Here is a 16,246-nt window from a genome sequence, read left to right as displayed (position 1 = left end):
ACGAAGTGTCCGTCGACCAAATGTCCGGTCACGTAAAAGTACACACACACACACACACACAAACACTTGTCCATGTGTAGATTGTCATTTCAAAATGATATACATTTGATTAGAAAAAGCCAGTAAGAAGATTGTAAACAGTGAGTTCTAATCCTTGGGTTATTTTAATCAAAGCACACAGAGCAGCGTCCCCTTTTGCCGCAGCTTTCAAAAGAGCTCTGACGGTGAAAATTGTATCCCCCAATGCCATTTCATTCCATATAATCCATAATGAAAGCTTTATTTCAACACATGTATTGATTAATGGATAATTTCGATTAAAGCTTATCTCTCACAGCAATGTGTCTTTCGCAGGACTGATCAACCCCCACCCGCAAAAAAAATTAAAAAAATCTTTTCAAGTGTGCTGCCAAAGCATCCTTGAACGTACATAAGATAGAGTTGACTTTCGCAAACGTTCTATTTGGAGGGGGCTGGGAGGAAGTGTACCATAATACTAAAACTTCATGTTATTTTGAAAAAAATCCAAGTCTTTAAAGTGTATTGTTGTGCTTGAAAACAAAAGTGAGATAAAAAGAATGAGGTTCATCCAACAGGGTGATCAAAAGTATAACCAAGGATACTTTTGACAGATTGCCAGGTCAGTGCTTGCATAATAACCCTGGCTGTGCTGCGTCAAGATGCTATGCCAGTATTCTTCTTTCTCCCCCTCTGCAATGAACATCTGCAAGTGTGGTGGCCGCCCCACCAACAATTTGAGTCTCGAGATAAGACGGCTTGATCCACTTTAGTTGCACTTGGAAATCAGGATTAGAGGAGAAATCTCTTGGCGAACAAGTGCAATCAAACCGGGTCAGTCGGAATGCGGAGAAACGCTCTGAAATTCAAGGAAGTGCAACTTATTCGCATTGTTCATCAGATGGACAGCCTGTTGCAGGAAAATAAAGGAAAAATGAACTAGACAAAGACCAATACAACTTTTTGTAGCCTGGAGATAAAGGTCTCTCAAGCGCTCCGTGATGAAGCGATTATTATAAAAACTGGCGCTAGTTTTCATTACACGCTGCGATTCTGGGCCTGAATGCAAGAACTCGGTTAATCCTAATTGGGAAGTAGCTGATGACATTCGACTAGCTGCTCTCATTGTGTAGGTTTGAAGATATTATAGAGGAATCAGAAAGAGACAGTTTATACAGTTTAATAAGTTTGAATGGCGAGAGTGGACCATCTCCCGCCTATTGCATTGCAGCAGGGGACTCTATTATGCACACTCTTACATGCACATACTCTGAGGGAGCACTTTGTGTCTCGTTTGAAGGTTCACTGCATGGGTTAATAGACTGTTTGAAGCAGCTGAGAACTGGATAAGTGAGGCAGCCTTGTTATTTTTTCTAATCCCTGCTTCCAAAACTGTAATGCTGACAGGTTAAGTCACACTTTGCAAAAGTGTGTTTTGATGCTCAAAACTTCCTGAATTTTCCACTCTCACAATAAAGTGTATGAATTCCAGTCTGGCTTACAAAACGTGAGGTCAAATGCTGCTTTTCAACACACAAGATTGAGTCATTGAAAAAAAGTAAAACAAATGGAGACTGTAAATTTGAACACTGTTGTGGTATTAAATCATTGTTTTGAAATTCCCAGTAATTTTTCCATTCACTTTAAAACAGTTTTCTCCAGTGTCAAGCTGTTGCCATTCTGAAGCCTTTCATTTTTCAGGTGATTAAAGGAGCTTGAATTAAATTTTGTTTCAATTTGTCTTATAACTATTCATAAATTCCAATAAGTTTACATGGCATTTTGTGTTTGTGTCACAGAATGTCCTTTTTCATTTTCAATTTAATGTCCTATTTCAATTTCAATTAAATGTCCTTTTTTTCAATTCAATTTATTTGGTCCGTTTTGCTGGCTGCTGTACATCACCAGATTCTTGTTGATGTGTGGCTGACTGGCTCTTATTTGAATATTTAAATATTTACCCTGATTGTCCGTCAGTGAAGTGTAGGCAGCTAGCATGTGGGTTGTCAGTTAGCATTAATTCACACATGTTTCAGAGACCACAAACTTTTAGAGAGTTTCTCAAATGAAAATGTTCATTAGCTTGACGCCGACTCATTCACATGGCTCATCAGGGCTGAAAGTCGTCGTCGTGAGCCCCACGTCCAAATGCAACTTAAATAGCAGATCCAGCCAAACTCAAAAAACAGGCTAGATGAAAATAATGGACAAATAGAGGTGCAACAAAATGATGATAGTAAAGCAATACCTACAAATATGAGCTTAATTCCTTCCAAGACCGAGATCGTATGTCAATTGACTCAAATTTCAAATACATTTTTCCCATATAAAATACCTAAATGCTGCCTCTGAAAAATACCTAAAAATTGGATATTATATTGGAAAAACATGTTTTTAACTGTTCTAATGCACCACCTACGCTCACAAAGTAACAAGTACCTATCTAGTTGTTATGATCTGCAATAAAATGTGACATTATTATGTACAGTACATATGGAATTCTTATCTTTAAGACAGATGTAACGGCCAACGGCAGCATGTGCGGCGGCGGAGAAAAGAGACTTGACGGCTTTCTAAAGTTCTCAAAAAAGCCGCGACTCGCTTTGAAGGTTTCCTCTGGCGTCGAAGTATCCCCTTTCTCAGCTGCTTGCTTTATATTCAAGTCCTCGTAGATTACGCTGTTTCTCCTTTATCCATATTAAAAGAAGCCCCTCAATCTGGTCATGAATATCACTGCGCAGCTTGAAAGGGACCACCTAGCAGCCGCATCCTATGCTCGTGTGTCAAATTTCCCTCGTATCTTAGGGCAAACATTTACTGGGAATTATCCCCATATCTCAAATTTCTCATATATTGGGACACTCATTTGTCAAGGTATTACTGTATTGTATTCTTGATGTAGTTCAGTTGTAGGACCAGGAAATGACAGATGCCTTTCGAAGCGTAGATGGCAAGTTTCTGCCATAAGAAGGCGTGTTTAGGCATCACTTGGCAACCCGGTAACTGAGTGGTTGGCATGGCGATATCACAGTTCTGAGATCAAGGGTTCAATCCCAGGTTCTTCCTGTGTGGAGGGTGCATGTTCTCCCCGGGCTTGCGTGGGTTTTTGCGAAGTACTCCGGTTTCCTCCCACATCCCAATGTTTGGTAGGCTGGTTGAACAGTGTGTGTGTGAATAGTTGTCTGTCTTTTTGTGATATGCAATTGGCTGGCCACGAACCCATAGAGTGGTATCTCTACATACGAGCAGCTACACCTACGAGATGCTCGAGATACGAGGAACATTTTGAGCAAATAATTAACTCTAGATATAAGAACAATTTTGAGATGCGAGTAAGCCAGATGGCCATGACATGAGAGGCTGTTTATCAGTCTTTTTTTCCGAATCTCTTTAGTGTATAACAGATATCTACGAGCACTGAACGGTTTCTCCACAGAAATTTCTCCTACACATGGACCAGAAAATGCACAGGCTAAAAGAGGGCTTTCTGGGTAATAAAGTATACTTATGCACACAACACCGATAGCATATGGCGCCCTTTATCAAAATAAAACTTCATTACCCACAATCAATACGTGGGTAGGCTGAGCTGTTGTTTTTCCGTCCTTAGCCTGTTAGCTCCCGCGATCGCTCATTCAAGACTACTTCTCATTGGCAAGTGGTCTTGTGTTATCCTATTGTGAGGACATTTGTGTGCATCATTTTTGGAATATTTTGAAGGGAATACAAAAGCAAGCAGCCCATCAATAGCAAACGTGAGGGTGAAGGCATGGTAAACAGCTAACCCAGCTAGAAGGTATAAAACAAAAACAAAATTAGATTTAAGTTTTGTGTAAAGTTAGATAAAAAAGTATGTTTGAGTGTGTCTGTATATATTATTCCAAGTTAATTTAAATGTTTGTTTGATTACGAGTGCGTTGTCGTGGAAAGTCCCCCCGAAAATTATTAATTAATGTATTAAAAAGAATAATTGAATAGAAGAATAAAAAGAATAACTGAATACAAGTATAAAAAAATAATAAATGACACCACCCACTACCATTGTGAGGATAAGCGGTTCAGAAATGACTGAATTAAATCAAGACAAAACTCCCCCGCACAAAGTCAGACATGCAATGTTCACGTATTCATTCGTATTGTGAACTGAACTGCTTTATCCTCACTAGGGTTATGAGGGGTGCTGGAGCATATCCCAGCTTACTTCAGGCCAGAAGCAGGGGACATCCTGAATCAGGGGCCAGCCAATCACAGTGCACAAGGGGACAGACAACCATTCATCCTCGCACTAATCTAGGGGCAATTTAGAATGTCCAATCAGCCTACCATGCATGCCTTTGCAATGTGGGAGGAAACCGGAGTACCCAGAGAAAAGCTACACAGGCCCGGGGATAAGATGAAAACTCCACACAGGTGGATTAACATGAATTTGAATCCAGGACCCCACAGTTCTGAGGCCAACGTGCTAACCACTCAAGTCACTGGGCCACCCTCTTTATGATATATTCAACTGAAATTGCTAATCCAAAAAAACAATGATTAATAAAGGAAAATCTTGAAAGTGATCGGGGTGTCCAACATTTTTCATTCAACTGTATGTGTGACGAGCTACTTATTCAAAAAGCAAACAAGCGACTATACCTCGAAACCTTGAGAGTCAACCTATATGCATTGTTATAAATGTTTTCACAGAAGAATGAGGCCATCATTGTCATGAATATGGTTAAAATCTCAGCAAGATGTAGTCTATGTACTAAAATGTGCAAGATGAAAAAAAATCAAAGGGATCTTCTAATACAGCCAAATTAGGATCTTATTTTGCATCTCATTAGTTTCATCCCACCTCATTTGCATTGTTTACATGCAACTAAAAATAAAAGTCGCTGTTGTCACTCTCTTGTTCTTCCCCGGCAGATAATTGCAACGGCCCTTTGGTGTCCGCATTGCCTCGCTCGTCTTTTCAAAGCTCGTCGCAATCGTCAGTCAGCTACGCCGCCCACCATGCCAAGTTGCATAGGAGAGATGGTGAGTGTGTGTTCCTATCAGCAGGTACTTTGGCTGTCAAGGTTTTAATCATTTTACCATTCAAAATTTTCACTTTTGTCTCTGTTCTTTTCCATCTCGATAAAACATTTTTTTCATGATCTTGAATCTCAGTTTATCCTCGAACTCGTGGCATCATTTTATTCTTATGAGCAATTACATGAGCAACACGGTGTTCAGTTCATTAACTAACATTTACTTCAACACTAAGTGGGAACGGTGTAAAATTATTTCATTTATGGTATGGGGGGTGTCCTCAGTTTCCTCACCTAATGTTTTTAACCTCCAAAGTTTAGACTTGACTTATTTGTCCTCCATTTAGTTGTTCCCGCCACAAGTCTTTCTGTTTATTGGTAACAGTGTTTGTACGCTGGGAGAATATTTGCCCTTTATACCCGGCAGTTAATGGCCCCAAAGGAGAAAGTTGGGTCTTCTAGTAAAAATAAGTGACATGACTTTAAACTTGTCAGCATGGGAACGTAACTCATTCTTGACTAGAGTAATTTTTATCTTTAAAACAACTATGGAAATTTTAATTATGGACATTTTATGGACATTTTAATTCTCATTTCCAAATAATCTTTTCACCTGAGAAGTCATTTACATTAGATGTGTAAACCCAAATGTTTGAGTTCAAAGCGTTTGTATCAAACTATTTGAAAATCATCCCATCCTATTTCCCACACATGAGGATGTGACATAACTGCAATGCAATGCTCCCAGTGACTCATCTCACCCGAAGAGTTGACGAAATCAATGTTAGCATCGATTTTTACCGTCAGGGGCCGGTGGCTGGTCTCCGATGGCGGGCGACAAAGAACCGTGGCTCCAGCTGGACCTCAGGGAGCAGATGGAGGTGACAGCGGTGGCCACTCAGGGATGCTACGACAGCTGGGACTGGGTCAGCACGTATGTCATTCTATACAGTGACACGGGGCGAGCATGGAGGCGCTATCGCCACGATGATAGAACAGAGGTAAGTGATTAGAACATATATATCCCTTCTCTTAAATTGAAAATAAAATGAAATAAAATAAGATATCCATATTACTGTCATTCTGCCCAATTCCATACATCTATGTACTCTAGGGATTTTATGATATACTCATGTTCTGTTGATGTCAAATCTGATATCCAAGCGGGAGAGTGTGGCACTGTGAGTAGAATGTGTTGTTCAGTAGTTGGAGCACGACTTTGACTGTTCTGTGTCCAAAAATTTCCAATTTAGGATGGGTGCCTCTGGTGGGAATAGAAGAGGGTTGGGCAAACAATTTCACAAAGGCTCCCAGTGGGTGCAGGTTTTCAATCTCACCAATAAAGAAGACACCTTTTCACCAATCTGGTGTCCTACAAGTGCTATCAGTGGATTGCAGTCGGGTGCTTCTTGTTTTCTGCAGAAATCTGATTGGTTAAAGTATCTTTTTCTGGATTGGTTGCAACAAAACCTGCACCCATAGCGGCCCTCGAGGGCCAGTTTATCAATTCCTGGTGTGGAACCAAATATTCTGGAAATGTGAGTGTGTAAAGCAGTGTAGGCACTGCAATGCTGATGATTAAAGCACTAGGGTCCTGTCCGTTTCCCTTCTATGTTTGACTGTATGTTTCTTTATTATTGATGTTACGGTACCATCATTTGTTACACACACACACACACACACACATATATATATATATATATATATATATATATATATATATATATATATATATATATATATATATATATATATATATATATATATATATATATATATATATATATATATATATATATATATATATATATATATATATATATATATATATATATATATATATATATATATATATATATATATATATATATATATAAATATAAGATTAGCCGCCTGCTAATTTTCCTCTCTAGTGCCTTGTGTAGGTAAAACACATACTAGACACACACTTAGAACAATATTAGACAGCGTCATGATCGCAATTTTGTTCGTCTAATAGCCAGGGTTTTAGACGATTGAAGAAGAGGTTCAGAGACAGGAGTTCATGTATGTTAATTGGATATTAAGTTCCAGGTGTGTGTGTGGTGCAGACAGAGAAGGTGGTTTGGCTGAAAGCACTGTTTTTGAAGGGAACTCCACAGTCACCTCTAGAGCCAGCCCTTGTTGATGCGTTGGAATTTTTTTGTACAAAATCTTGCAGTGGAGGAGGAGCTTTGTGTTGGGAGATTTTGTAGACTAAGGGGCCATCTGCATATTTAACAGTATTGTTCCAGTTCAGGCATTTGTGATCCTTTAATATCTGACGGTGGTAGTGTGTTTTTTGGCTTTCTGTCCAATATGTTTAAAGACTGTTTAAAAAATGGTTGTTTTGCAGGCTGATGACCAACTTGTTAGGTAGCAAGTCATGTGTGATATGATCATTGTGTCAAAATATAATTTTGCTAACTCAGGTGTTAGATTGTTTCTAATGAACCTAACATTGGACTTTAATTAAATTTTATTCAGCGTTTTTTTTTAAATCTGTCATTTGAAGGCTTGTTGAGAGTCAAGAGTAATTACTAGGTATTTAAATTGTTGGACTACATTGATTGTTTTGCCTTGGAATAAAATGTTGGGGTCGCTGTTATATGTCACTCTTTTTGACAAGTACATATAGACAGTCTTAGATATGTTTAAATGTAGTTGAGATTTTTCGAGCCAGTTATTGATGCTCGTCTTTGCATCTGTGATCGTGAGTTTTTTCTCGTTTTATGTTAGATACTTACGTTTTTTTTTTAATTTCATTCAATAAATTAATTTTAACATTTTGAAATAAATTACTGTATCGGCCGCATTGTCTTGCGTCATGACGTCACTGCGCCATTCTGTCATGGCAGCATTGTGTCTTGTCGTTGACAACTTGCTGTTTCGTGCATGCTGTGTTTTTATGCGTATATAAACTGTACCACCATATTCAGTTATCATTTTTTTGTCCAACAAAAGTGGCTTATATGCGAGTAAATACGGTACTTTAAATGCACACATTTATTTTTACCTTTAAATTCTGGGTATGCCTCTCAAGGAATTACATTTAGAATCATGATTTATAGACTTCTCAATCAAAAAATACATAAATATTTATTTCAGCAACACTCATTAATTTTTTCATGAACTTATTTATTACCTAGTATTTATTTATGTCTAAAATATATTTCCCTGTGTCTGTATTCTCACCCTCTTGCAACTGTGAAATTTCCTGAATATGGGATGAATAAAGTTATATAATCTAATCTAATCTTAATTTAATTTTAAATTGTCCTGTTAACATTTCTGCGGCTAGATTTACTTCTTGTAAGAAGCTCTCAGAAGAACAACTCTCTTTTGACTGACATTTGTCGTCACATAGTATTGTACTACTGCACAAATATAACATCTTTTTGTATGCTTGTTATTCATTTTAATAGATAAAAATTACCTTTCTTATCATTTTCTTAAATTTAATCGGTTTCTCACACAGTTCATTCAAAACTGGGAAACTTGGATCATTATTAAAAGGTTTAGTTGGTATTTTTTAAGACTGTGCACTGTACATATAAAGTACTGCTCCACTTAGAAAATATTCAAATTACCAAAAAAGTTCTGGAATCAATTAATTTAGTAAGTAGAGGTATGAAGGTATTTAGCGACTTTAGAACATCACAAAGCCAAACACTCCACATGCCCTTCAATTTACCTAGGGAACATTTACGCAGTGTTCAATCAGCCCACCTTGCCAAAGTTAAAAAAAATTCCTTGAATCTCACACCTTTAAGAGGTGTGAGATTCTGTCTCAGCAACTCCATGAAGCAAGCTATTTGGAGATCAAATATGCAAGGGTTGTTCAATAAACCAAATTGTGTTGCACAAAATAAATAGATTTTAAAAGATATAGGTGTTCTTTAAGATGAAGGAGAGAAGGCTTGGGTATTTTTGGTATGGAGCCACTTGACAAATAAACATTGTGCCAATTGGATTGACAGATAAAAAAGGGGGAAAACAGTGGCGAACAATTTGGCAGCTTGTTAACGTTTTTTGACATAATTGGGACAAACACAATGAGGACAGGATGACATATGCCGACATAGGGGCTACTTCCTTCAACATGGGCTAAAGCCAATTACACGCCTCATAATGGTATGACAAGACACGGACAAAAAAGATGCGAGCTGATTCTAGAAACAAAACACTAGTATATATACAATATCACATAATATATCCTGAAAGTAATGTTGCATGTTATACCAACTAACTAACCCATTCAATAAATTGGAGTTCATTGGCTTGAAAGGGCTCTACCTTTTAAAAAGTGGTTTAAAGATAATTGCACTTATATATCTATATTTGCAAATCTCTCATCTCATTTTCTGGACCGCTTTATCCTCATTAGAGTCGCAGCATATTCTCTACTACCAAGACTTTATTTTTATTTCAGTGGTCTGTGAGCAGGGGCACTTTCAGGTAACTTTAGGCAAGAAGCAGTCTGCATTAAGGAATGGACGACATTTAATTGTAGGCTAATTATGTACAGCAACTATTCATATCTAAATCCATTCTTGTGAAGCCGGTATGCATATTTGAGATTGATTTACATCGGGGGACACCCTGAATTGTTTGCCTGTCAATTCGAGGCTAAAAGGAAACAGACCAGAAACCACTCAAGCTTACTATCACACCGTCACTGAGTGGGAATTGAAACTATTCTGCCCACACCAATGGCAGGCAGAAGAACCACTGCACCATCGGGTGGCCAATGCATGAATATTACAAATCTATAACTTCTATTGTTCCAGCAAATTACCACACAATAATGCATTATTTTTCACGTTGGTTACTAAAAAAAAATTAAAAACATTTCAAATCTTTAGTAAGCCCCAAATAAGAACACTAGGTTTACTTCCAATTTGGTGGAGTCCACCAGTCTAACACCATCATTAAATTTGCTGATGACACCACTGTGGTCAGACTCATCTCATGAGGGGATGAGTCGGCCGACAGAGATGAGGTCAACAAATTGTCTTTGTGGTGCTAGGTGAACAATCTTGCACTGAACACCACAAAAGCTAAAGAAATAATCCTGGACTTTCGCAAACAAATCACAGATCTGGCCCCATTCCACATAAATGGAGTATGTGTAGACAGGGTCCAGTCCTTTAAATTCCCGGGGGTCCACGTCATGGATAGGCTCTCCTGGTTTAAAAACACCACGACTGTAGGGAAGAAGGCACAGAAATGACTGCATTTCCTCAGGGTACTCAGGAAGAACATCTTGAACACTAAGCTTCTGGTAACCTTCTATAGAGCCACAGTGGAGAGCATCCTGGCAAGCTGGATCACAGTGTGATACGCTGGAAGCATGGCAGCAGACAAAAAGGCCATGCAGAGAGTGATAAACATTGCCCAGAGGATCGTCGGCTGCTCTCTGCCCTCACTGGAAGACATTGCCAACCCTCGTTACCATACCACCCTGGTCACAATCTGTTCCAGGTTCTGCCCTCTGGCAAACGCTATAGGTCCCACAAAGCATGGACAAATCGGCTTAAGGACAGTTTTTCCAGACATCCATCAGAACTCTAAATTTGTGGTAATACAACAGAAGTCTAATAAGTAGAGGGAGAAGAGGAGTGGGGAAAGCACTGTGCCTTTTGGAGCCCCCGTGCTGCGAGCTACCACATCAGATGTACAGTCCTGGAGTCTCACGTATTGTCGTCTGTCAGTGAGGAAGTCGATGATCCATGCGGCTAGGTGGTCCCTTACTCCAGCCTCTTCCAGTTTCCCTCTTAGTAGGACCGGCTGAATGGTGTTGAACGCACTGGAGAGGTAAAAAACATCATACTCACCATGCTTCCCGTGTTCTCCAGGTGTGAAAGAGACATGTGCATCACGTAGATGGTAGTATCTTCCACACCAATGCCTGGACGATAGGCGAACTGCAGAGGGTCCAGCTCTGCATTCATCAGGCGGCTGAGGTGGTTGAGGATGATCCTCTCCAATTTCTTGATCAGGTGAGAGGTTAATGCTACCGGCCTGAAGTGGTTTGGCTCCCTGGGGTTCGCAGTCTTTGGAACTGGGACCACAGGGGAAGTTTTCCACAAGGTGGAGACCATCTGCAGACTGAGGCTGAGGTTGAAAATATGCAGAATCATTTTGCCAAGCTCATTCGCACACTCTCTCAGTAGTCTGGAGCTGAGGCCGTCTGGACCAGTAGCCTTCCTTGCCTCGATCTTTTTTAGCTGTTTTATGACCTGATCTACAGTGATGCAGAGACCGATTGAAGAGGGGGGGAAGAGGAGGAGGAGAACGAGGGGAAGAGTTGCTTCTGGTCTGGGGGGTCAGAGGACTGAATTTGTCAAAGAACTGATTCAGTACATTGGGCCACTCCCAGTCTCCGGACTCCGGGTCTCTCTCACTGTTGCCTCCATGGCCCGAGATGATCCTCAAGCTCCTCCAGACCTCTTTGGTGTTGCCTCTCTGGAGTTGGTTCTCTAGCTTCCTCCTGTAGATGGTCTTTCCCTTCCTTATCTCTCTCTTCAGCTCCTTCTGGACAAGAATCTCCTTCTCCCGAGACCTAAAAGCCCTCTTCGTCTTGTTCAGGAGGGCCCTTTTATGCCTGGTGACCCACGGCTTATTGTGGGAGTAACAACGGACCTTCTTGGAGGGTACAATGTTCTCAACACAGAAGTTCATATAATCTGTGATACAGTGGGTGAATCTGTCGATGTCTTCCTCATGTGAATTGCACAGTACCTCCCAGTCAGTTATCTCGAAACAGTCCCTCAGCACCATGCTGGTCTCCTCGGTCCATCTTTGTATGATCCTCATGGTAGGTTTTATTTTTCCCACCATAGGGATGTGGGTGGGGATCAGATGGATCAGGTTGTGGTCTGAGCGGCCCAGTGGGGGTCGGGGGACTGAGCTGTATGTCTCCTTTGTGTTGGCATACAGCAGGTCTAGAGTTTTTTGTTCCCTGGTGTGGCACTTCACATACTGAGTGAAGGTGGGAAAGTAGAAGCCAAGAGAGCATGGTTAAAATCACCAGAGATAAGAAGGAGAGACTGGGGGTGTGACGTCCTGTAGCCGGGACACAGGAGCATGGAGCAGCTCGCGAGCCACTGCTGCATCAGCTGAAGGAGGTATATACGCAGTTATTACGATGACATGCGAGTACTCCCGGGAGATGTAAAACGGCCTGATGCTAACAGCTACTAGCTCGATATCTCGAGTGCAAAGTTGCTCCTTCAGAGTAATATGCCCGGGACTGCACCATCTACTATTAATAAAAACAGCTAGTCCCCTACTTTTCTTCCTTCCACTCTCCTCAACATCTCAGTCCGCCCTCACCAGCTGAAAGCCATCCAAGGAGATGAGAGGGCCTGGTATTAGCTCATTCAGCCAGGTCTCGGTGAAGTACATGTTGCAGATTCTCCGATATTGTCATTGTTCTTTGGTAAGCGCCGGTAGTTCTTCCATCGTATTGGGGAGAGATCTTACGTTCCCCATAATGATAGATGGAATGCTAGGTCTGAAGCGTCGCTTTCTCTCCTGACATTTTCATCCAGCTCTGCATCCTCTTCTCTTCCTCTTTAACTCCGCGGGGAGGCCCAGGTCAAGGGGAATCCAAGTGTTGCGTAGCGCCAACAGCTGATCCTTTGTGTAAAACAGCGTGGGCATGGCTGAGTGGGTCAAAAATTTAATGTTCAAAATTTGAAATTTGAATTTGAAAGGACTAACTAAACTAATAGATCAAAGACTGCCTCTCGCACAGCTTGAGTCTTGGAGTAGAGTCTTCAAAGTAAAGTTTTAAAACATTAAAGTATTGAATATAATATATAAAGTAAACTAATAGGTCCAATCTTAAGAGACAATAAAACATAAATATAAAGGAAAATAAAGCTGTAAAAAAGCTGTAAACACAGAATATGAGTGAGGGTTTTGGGAGGTACTGCAACATGCAGCCGCTTTGAACGGCGCCTATGATGCGGGGTATGGAAGATTAATGAATACACGTCAGCGATAATTTGAGAGTTACTGTAATGTTTCTGGCTGTAAAAAGTAAAACTCGATAGCCATAGATTTCACAGTACAGGTTCTTCCTTTGATTTCTGTGCCTCCTGTAGTGATGAATTTAAATGCTTGCTTTGTAGTAAACTGTCATTGATAATAATGAGCTATTTTGCTATGAGTTTTGTTTCCAAAATATCTCAGATTTTTTATTAAAGCCCTCAAAAAGCCATTCTAGTAACAAGAAAGTGCCAAAGATTTTCCCATAGGGACAGAGTTCAAAATCAGGCAGAATTTACCATAACATCACTATTTCTATTTGTGTATGTGTCACAGAGGGACAGTTTCCATCTTCATTAACAGCTCTCTCATTCTCCAGGGATGAGCTCTCAAGTGTCCCATTTTCCAGTTTTTATTTATATTGGCAAATTCATCATGGAGCCAACCATGTCTGGTGGAAATGATTGACACCAGGCTTCGTTCCAACACGTCACTGGCAACTAAGAGAGCCTGGGGGAGCTTGAGGGCTGGTATGGCACGACCTTGCCAAGAGATAAACCGCTATGCACATACATTTCCCTGAGGGACATCTATACAGTTGCTAACACTAAACCACCATTAGAGAGAAAACTTCAAATAAGTCTCTTGAAATATATTGTGGTGCTCAAAATGCACTGCTGGCGGGGGGGGGGGGGGGGGGGGGTTTATAAAACACATATGTATGTATATATGTATATATATATATATATATATATATATATATATATATATATATATATATATATATATATATATATATATATATATATATATATATATATATATATATATATATATATATATATATATATATATATATATATATATATATATATATATATATATATATCACTCACTCACACACACACACACACACAGACACTCACACACACAAACACCCACCAAAGATATTAAAGTATTCCACCGAGGCTTCCAAGGCAGAACTTCCTGTTTCTCTATGAGTCAGAACCGAGTGTTAGTTTTGTTCAGCTAGTTTTTTTTTTGTTTAGTTATCGAACCAGCCGCGACTTGCTTTGAAGGGTTTTGCTAGTGTCTTTTTTTGCTGCTTTCTTTACTTTCAAGTAAAGATCCCGCTGGTTTTTCACAGATTATAGACCCGCCACGCTATCTCTAGTAAAAAATGCAACCTGTACGCCCAGTGCTCATAGATATTCTTAAGTGAGGGAGATGCAGCGAAAACAGTTTGTTGATATCATAAGCAGCCTCTCACTGCTCGGCCACCAGGCTGTCTCATATGCTTGTACAGTGGTACCTTGAAATACAAGTTTAATGCGTTCAGGTACTGAGATCGTGTGTCAATTTACTTATATCTCAAATCAACATTTCTCAGAAATGAACTAAAAATAAATTTATTCATTCCAACCTTCAAAAACACTTAAAAAAGGATATTGGAATGGAAAAACGTTTTTATTTTTTCAAAGTCGCCATATATTAACAAAGTAACGAATTACTAGTGGTGTAATAGTACTACGCCACGCATAAGCCATTCTGCACTGATGGGGGAAAAAATGAAATGCAACGCTCCGCCTAGTGCTCATGGAGACATTTAAAGGAGGGAGTTGCGGCGAGAAAAATGGAGAAAGTGTGATGTCCTCAAAAGCAGCCTCTCACGTTGGCTGTATAATTGAATATCAAAATGTTTCTCGTATCGCAAGGTAAATGTTGTCTCCAAATTTTATTCGTTTCTCACGGTAAATGTTTTCTCGAAATTTTACTCCTTTTTCAAGGTAAATGTTGGCTCAACATTTTACTCGTATCTCAAGGCAAATGTTGGCTCGAAATTTTACTCGTATCTTAAATTGCTCGTATGTTGGGGCCCTCGCCTGTAAGGTATTTCTATATCTCAAATGTGTCTCATATCACAAGCCAATTATTTGTTCTGCACTCAGATGCCACTCTTAGTATTAAGGATTTTCTTTAGCCTAATATGTTGCGTATCTTATTTCCACAGGCATTTGTCGGAAATGTCAATTCGGAAGATGTCGTCCAGAATAAGCTCTCGCACTCTTTAAGAGCCCGTTTCCTTCGATTTCTCCCTCTCGACTGGAATCAAAGTGGCTGGATGGGCCTTAGAGTAGAGGTTTATGGCTGTTCCTACAGTAAGTACCACATTTAATGCGTTTACATACGGTTTACTTTTTTATTTATCCAGATTCCAAGCACGCAAAGACATTTCAACATTACTCCAGAATTTGATGGTTGCATGTAATTAGATCATTTTTTGTTTCAAATAGTTAAACCGCCCGATTAATATAAAAAAATACTCAATGGATTTAAAACTAAACAAAAGAAAACAGCGACAAGAAATTTAAGCTACTGTGAAAAATATTTGAGGAAAACTGAAAAATACAGTAACTATTTACTATAATGCTTAACACAGCCACAGAAGCAGGTCATAATTGGTATTCTCATCTACATTACAGCTGTGGCGAGCCGTCAGGGCCTTCAAGGCCTTCGCTGCTGGCCGAAGAAATATCTGAATCATGTATTACATTTTGTCCATCAATACTTATGAAACAATTACAAATTGTCTAGTAGCTACCTTTCATTGCTTTCCCGCTGGTTTCACTGCTTCCAGATGTGTTTTCATATTGAAGCATTTAACCAATCAAATTTCTGCCATTATTTGTTGCATGGGTCAGAAATCTGCCTCAAGGCCTTCACAATTAGTTCTGTGGTCTCTGCTGCCATAAATTAGCGTCGAAAAGACTGTTGCTTTAACCAATCAAAATTCGAGTTGGCAACACCACAATGCATTTTCCCAAGCTTAGGGATAAATCATTGCCTTCTCGCTGGCGCATGTATATGTCATCGCTTTCAGCAACTGTGATTGGCTCGTGATAGAGTAGGCGGGCCAAAGCTACCAAACTGTATCTGGAGCGAGCTGCACAAGCAAATATATTGTTGTGTTGATTTAAAGCCAATTTCAAGACAAACTTTTCAAGAGAAAAAAGCTGGACATCATTAAGAAAGGTCGGACAACTCCAAAGCAAGCAAATCTGTCACAACCGACAACGAACATTTTCAGCACTAAATCGAATAAAAAAGTAAGCCAGAAAAACAACAGGACATGCTCGACTTTCAGCATAAGCTTTGATGTCGATAGAAAAGAAGGATGAAAGGAGAGTGGATATTGT

At 39.7% G+C, this 16,246-nt stretch overlaps 1 protein-coding gene across 2 annotated transcripts in view; it reads left to right on the top strand.

Moving 5' to 3' along the window:
• The window catches only part of LOC144203873 (contactin-associated protein-like 5), a 152,283-nt gene that overhangs the window by 31,246 nt on the left and 104,791 nt on the right, over positions 1–16,246 (top strand). For both annotated transcript variants that reach the window (XM_077727429.1, XM_077727428.1), the window contains exons 2-4: positions 4,930–5,040; positions 5,841–6,034; positions 15,061–15,208. In XM_077727429.1, the coding sequence (XP_077583555.1) occupies positions 4,930–5,040; positions 5,841–6,034; positions 15,061–15,208 (453 nt within the window). The remainder of the gene's footprint in view (positions 1–4,929; positions 5,041–5,840; positions 6,035–15,060; positions 15,209–16,246) is intronic.

This window comes from Stigmatopora nigra, chromosome 11, assembly GCF_051989575.1.
Source record: "Stigmatopora nigra isolate UIUO_SnigA chromosome 11, RoL_Snig_1.1, whole genome shotgun sequence".
Lineage (NCBI taxonomy): Eukaryota > Metazoa > Chordata > Actinopteri > Syngnathiformes > Syngnathidae > Stigmatopora > Stigmatopora nigra.
The sequence above is the reverse complement of the archived record's forward strand: the minus strand, read 5'-3'. Positions and strand labels throughout refer to the sequence as shown.